The sequence below is a fragment of the Monoraphidium neglectum genome (genome assembly GCF_000611645.1).
Source record: "Monoraphidium neglectum strain SAG 48.87 unplaced genomic scaffold scaffold01568, whole genome shotgun sequence".
In the NCBI taxonomy this organism is placed as follows: domain Eukaryota; kingdom Viridiplantae; phylum Chlorophyta; class Chlorophyceae; order Sphaeropleales; family Selenastraceae; genus Monoraphidium; species Monoraphidium neglectum.
The window spans coordinates 1,699-7,322 of NW_014012060.1; the positions used below are offsets into that span (position 1 = coordinate 1,699).

The following is a 5,624-nucleotide window of genomic DNA, read 5'->3' on the forward strand; positions in this document are numbered from 1 at the left end:
CCGACCGTACCTCAAAAAGGGGGTGGTGCGCAAGGTGGAGCCGGGGTCCCTGACGCTGACGGACGGCACCGTCATCCCCTTTGGCCTCTGCATCTGGTCGACTGGAGTCGGGCCCACGCCCTTCACGCTCAGCCTGCCCTTCGCCAAGACACAGGTCGGTGGGGCCCCGAGAGGGTGGGGTGATGAGGTGGGGCCACTTGTTCCCCACACCTCATCCCCTGGCTTGTGTGTATGTGCGTATTGCAGCAAAGGGGCAGGGGTCTGGGGAGAGTTTGGGTGGGGGCTGTGAGCAAGCATTGGCGAGGCCGTGCAGCGGCGATGACGGCGCGCCGGCCAGCGACGCTGTAGGGTGAGTCCAATTCAAGGTGCCGAGAGATGTGTGCATGTCGGCTGCGCCCCGGCCCAAGCACTGCTCAGGAGCGCTGCCCCGACAACTGCCAACCCACGCGAGCAACTCGCACCCACGCATGGAAACTGCAGGTGGGCCGCCTAGCTGTGAACGAGCGGCTGCAGGTCCTGGCGCCACCCAAGCAGGAGGAGGACGGCGGCGCAGTGCGCGCGGAGGGGCAGGCGGTCAAGGGGCCCGGCAAGGTGGGGCGGTGCTGGGCGGGCGACGGCTGCCCATCGTCCTGTGCTGGGTCTTTGCGACGGACCATAGCCTAGTCTTCGTGACCCCCCTTGAGGCGCAATCCGCCTTTGTCCTGCACACTGCACGCACGTGTGTCTGCCTTCACTCACAAGGGTGCACATTGCCACATGCAAATGCACGCATCAGCACACGTTCGAACAAACTCGCACGTGCGCGTGCCTGCACTGACCCCGCTGAAAACCGCTCAAACAGGTGACGCCCCTGACAGAGGAGACCAAGCCCATCACGCCAGCACCCGGCAGCGTCAAGGCCGATGCGGCCGCCTACAGCAGCCTGCACCCAGTGCCGGACGTTTACGCGCTCGGCGACTGCTGCGCCAACCCGCACACCCCGCTGCCGGCCCTGGCGCAGGTTGGCTCAGGAGTCGTGCTCGCCGCGTGCTCACCGCGCAACCACACAACGGACTCGTCTCGCTACCCCTTCACAAATCCACTGCACAACCAGACAACGCACGCTTGGTCCCACCCCTACCCAGCCCGGGCCCTCGTGAAGCTCCCACCCCACAATCCATGCATGTTCACTCACCGTTTCCATGCTGTGTCTGTCACAAAGCCATACTTGCGTCTTTCGCTTGCACATCTTCCCCAACATGCATGCGCGCACATACACATTCACTCACACTCACACACACACACACATACACACACGCACACCCACACAAAGCATTGCCTCCAAATCCGCTCCAGGTGGCTGAGCAGCAGGGGCGCTACCTCGCCGCAATGCTCAATGAAGAGGCCAAGAACACGGGGGCTGAGCCGAAGGACTTTGTCTACAACCATTTGGTGCGGTCTGGTGGCGTGATGGGGGCTGGGAGAGGGGTTCTTGGCGTGTCTGTTGCAAGTTGATGGGGCGACCGTGCGTTGCAGGCGAGGAAGACATGTGTTGTGAAGGCGCCGATCACTCTGTGGCGAGTGAGCCCGAGCGCAAGAGGTCGGGCCCAGCAGCAGGCCTCAAGTAGCCGCTCCCCCACACGTGCGCCGCTCGGCGGCCGCCGCGCCACCACACCTGCCATGCGTCGCGCCGCCTGTCCGTGCTGTCTGCCCCCATGGCCCCCCCCACATACACACACACTCTACACACACACGCTCTAGAAACACACACTCTACACGCACACATACACACGCTCGCACACACGCCGGCCCCCAGGGATCCATGGCCACCGTGGGTGGCACCAGCGCCATCCTAGAGCTGGGTTCAGGTAGCAGCAAGCGCCTGAGCGTCGCGGGCTTTGCCTCCTGGGTGGCCTGGCGCAGCGCGTACCTCACGCGGCTGGGGAGCCTGCGGAACAGGTGGGCCAGCGCATGCGGGCTAATCTAGACAATTTTTCTTTCAAAGTGGGCAATCGGCAAGCATTGTGCGCACTGCTGCTGAGGGCCTACACTCTGATGGCCCCGACGTGGAGGGATGAATGCGTTAGGCGTGGTTGATGATTGTTTCAAATTGGTCAAGGGGAAAGCGACATGCGCTTCTCAGCTACGACTGTAAATTCACGTCTATTATTGACTGCCTGTTGTCTCACACCCTGCCCTTGAAACCGTACCATACATCCCACAACCACGGCCGATTCTCAGGATGATGGTGGCCTTCGACTGGACCATTACCATGCTGCTGGTAAGTGTCGGAGTTGCTCGCCACGGTAGATGGGCACATCTCTGGGGCTGCGTGCCTCCGACAACACTCAGCATGCCTCTGCAACCTGCGTGACCCCCCCCTTTGATTTTGGTGCACTTAACCTGACTTGCTTTGACAGGGCCGCGACCTCAGCCGCTGGTGATGGGGGCCGGAGGGGGCTGGCGGTCAACGCATGCAGGTGGTGGTCAACATCAAGTCAACCTGGCCGGCACGTGGGGCAATGCAGTTGTTGGCATGGGGTTGCACACATTCCTCTGCGATGCATCCTTTGATTCGTGCTCCCTTCGATCGTATGGTTAGTCATCGCTTTGGTTTGAGGTCGTTGCTGAGACCGCTGCTGGGCCGGGCACGCGCAGTCCAAGTTTGGGCGCACCATGGCGAGTCCCATCATCGTATTTCTCATTTGTTGTGCTTCTTCAGCCCCATTCGTGTCTTGACACTAAGCATTTCTTTCGCCATCACGGTACGGCCTCCCAGCATCAGTGCCACATCGTGCTGCCTTGTGAACGTCCAGTGCAACGAAGTTGAGTAATCTGGCTCACTTGAAATCACGGATATCGCTCGAGGTGCATGAGCAGATCTGGTGCAGCAGCAATGCCGCCACGAACAGCGCTGGCTAGAATTAGCGAAGGCTTCAGCACGGATTCAGGTGTGCATCTAGGAATCTGTTGGCGGACGTGCGCGCCAGCCAGTGATCCCTGCTTTGCGGGGCGCTCGTGACGAAGTGTGCCCAGCTCGCTGCATCGCTGCATCGCTGCGCCGCCACTGCCAACTCCTGGTGGCCGCCCTGCTTGGATTTTGGTCTCCAGGCAGCATCAACGACGCCGCAGTGGTCAAGGAGTTTGCGGATGGCCTCTCGCGCTCCCCCGACATGGCGGTCGCGGTGGCGGCGATCCGCGCGCTCACGAGCGTGATTAAGAACAGCGGCGCGCAGACCATGATGGGGTTGGAAAAGGAGCTCAAGGACGCGGCGGCGGCGCTGCAGCGGTGAGTACCGGCAAGCTGGAGGCTGGTGATGGACAGGACGCCGCCGGCAGTCTTGTCAGCAATCTCGCCATCAGTGTTGGCCGTCGTGATCCTGAGGCCCTGTGTGCCATAGGTGGCGCTTTGGCGGACCCGCTGCTTGACAAAATGCCAAATCACGTGCCCGGCCTTGCCCCCGCCGCCACGCTGCCCTCAGGTGTAACCCCACCTCCATCAGCCTCAAGGCTGGGTGCGAGCTCTTCCTGCGCTACACCACGCGCACCAGCGCCCTTGAGATGGAGGACTTTGCAGCGGCAAAGGCGCGGCTTATAGAGGTGCGTCCTGGACATGGGCGCATGCGCATGCCTGCGCGGTTTTCCCGGGGGGACCGTCATCTGGTCACCTGCTGGTAACCTGGGGCGATCAAGGTCGGTTGGCATGCAATGGGTTGACACCACAGCGTCGCCGCCCTGAAGATAACAATGCAGGAGGCCCTGTCTGTCGCGCGAGCTGCCCATGCGGCGTGCTCAGAGCCCAGGGGGTCGGGGTTCAGGGGCGCCGCTGTGAAATTCTCATACCTGCCCCCGCCCTCATGCCTCCTCCATCTTCCTCTCGACCGAACCACCTGTGGCGCCCTGCAGCGCGGGAACCGCTTCGCGGACATCTCCATCCGGGCGCGGCAGGCCATCGCCGAGCTCGGGGCGCGCTTCATCCGCAACGGCTCGACGCTGCTCACGCACGGCCGGTCGCGCGTCGTGCTGGCCCTGCTGCAGCGCGCGGTGTCGCAGGTGGGGTGTCGGCAATCAAAAACCACGCCGATGGGTGGGGTGGCCCTGGCATTGTTTGCTGTGGGTCAAGCAACCACTCCGGCCTGCAGGTGCCGCGACAGGCAGCGCAGTATACAAAGGCATCAGGCCGTGTGCATCCCGCCTGAATCGCCTCCTCTGCGCCTGTGCATGCACGCCACCTCATCCACGCCTCCCCGGACAACCCCTCTCCCCCCCCCCCCAAGTAGGGCATCAACTTCAGCGTTGTGGTGACAGAGGGGCGGCCCGACGGCACGGGCCAGAGCATGGCGCGCGCCCTGGACGAGCTCGGGGTGCCGGTCACCATGGTGCTCGACAGCGGCGTGGCGTACGCACTGGAGCGGTGAGCCGCGCCGGGGCTGTCCGCGGCTCTTTAGAGGGCGCCGTGGGGGCCCCGCAGATCCGCCTCGGGTTGGCGCACGGTGGTGCTTCTTGAGTCGGAGCAGGCTGCACCACTCAAGGCATTCTCTCAAGGTTATAAGCTGCCAGCAGCACTGTCTCTGAACCTGTCCAGCAAGTAAGCAGCCCAGAAATCAACCCGCGACCGAGCAAGCCAACCACGCATCCCAAGCACCCCTCTCGCCCCCCCCCCCTCCCCCGCACCAACAGCGTGGACATGGTGCTGGTGGGCGGCGAGGGCGTGGTGGAGAACGGCGGCGTCATCAACAAGCTGGGCACCTACCAGATCGCCCTCTGCGCCAAGGCCCTCAACAAGCCCTTCTATGTGGCGGCAGAGTCCTACAAGTTCGCCCGCCTCTACCCCCTCAACCAGCAGGTGCGCCGCAGCACGCGCCGGGCATGGCGCCGGCCGCGCCGCCCACTCGTCCTGCGCGCCCTGCGCTTGGCTAGTGGGCCTGGGTTTGGTTGACAAAGTCTCCTGGGCTGCCGGCCGTCGCGGGAGCAAGGCTGTTCTCGTCCGCAGTTCTAAGGTCTGGCGCCTGAAGAGCCTGGGCCCCTCCGGCTGCCACTTGCCGCCTGCCTCGGCCGCTCTCTCGCCTCACCCCATGCTCCAAATCCTGCCCACGCCCTCGCCACCCACCCTGCCGCCCTCTAAGGACCTCCCTGTCGAGCACAAGCCGGTGGACGTGGGCCCCCTGCTGCCGCGCAGCGTGGCGGTGGACAACCCAAGCCGCGACTACACGCCGCCGCAGTACATCAGCCTGCTGGTCACAGACCTGGGGGTGCTCACGCCGGCCGCGGTCAGCGACGAGCTCATCCAGCTGTACGTGTGATGAAACGTTTGCCGGGGTAGTGCCCAGGTGGCTGTCGTTTTTGTTGTTGCGTGTCAGCCTCGGCGTTGTTTGCCTCGTATGTGTGCTTTGATTGGTTTTGGTTGAAATCCCCTGTCGTTCTCTAGTTCTCTAGCATGTCGATAGCTTGTGCCTGCACCTTTGTGCCTGCACCTTTGCAGTGCTGTACAGCATATGCAGTCTCAAGTGCCCTGAGTAGGGTTGCTCCCCATGATACGACCCTGTGTAATGACCCCATGCAGACGCTCGCTTGCCGGGTAGCGGGCTTTACATGATCAGTTGTGGCTCGCGCAGCCCCCGCCCCCGTTGCTGCCGCCGCCGCCC

General features: G+C 63.4%; 2 protein-coding genes across 2 annotated transcripts in view; both read left to right on the forward strand.

Moving 5' to 3' along the window:
• Positions 1 to 2,423, forward strand: part of MNEG_8325 (NADH dehydrogenase) — a gene marked incomplete at both ends in the record, with an annotated part of 3,953 nt that extends 1,530 nt beyond the window's left edge. Inside the window, 7 exons of the mRNA XM_014043200.1 lie at positions 35 to 154; positions 481 to 591; positions 842 to 1,000; positions 1,336 to 1,431; positions 1,796 to 1,938; positions 2,221 to 2,260; positions 2,400 to 2,423. Coding sequence (XP_013898654.1) covers positions 35 to 154; positions 481 to 591; positions 842 to 1,000; positions 1,336 to 1,431; positions 1,796 to 1,938; positions 2,221 to 2,260; positions 2,400 to 2,423 — 693 coding nt within the window. The remainder of the gene's footprint in view (positions 1 to 34; positions 155 to 480; positions 592 to 841; positions 1,001 to 1,335; positions 1,432 to 1,795; positions 1,939 to 2,220; positions 2,261 to 2,399) is intronic.
• Positions 2,424 to 2,875: 452 nt separating this feature from the next.
• MNEG_8326 (Translation initiation factor eIF-2B subunit alpha) lies at positions 2,876 to 5,282 on the forward strand (the record flags this gene model as incomplete). The annotated part of the gene is made up of 7 exons (XM_014043201.1): positions 2,876 to 2,930; positions 3,091 to 3,268; positions 3,462 to 3,579; positions 3,886 to 4,032; positions 4,260 to 4,393; positions 4,660 to 4,825; positions 5,106 to 5,282. The coding sequence occupies 7 exons, from the start codon at positions 2,876 to 2,878 to the stop codon at positions 5,280 to 5,282; spliced, it is 975 nt and encodes a 324-aa protein (XP_013898655.1).
• Positions 5,283 to 5,624: the final 342 nt, after the last annotated feature.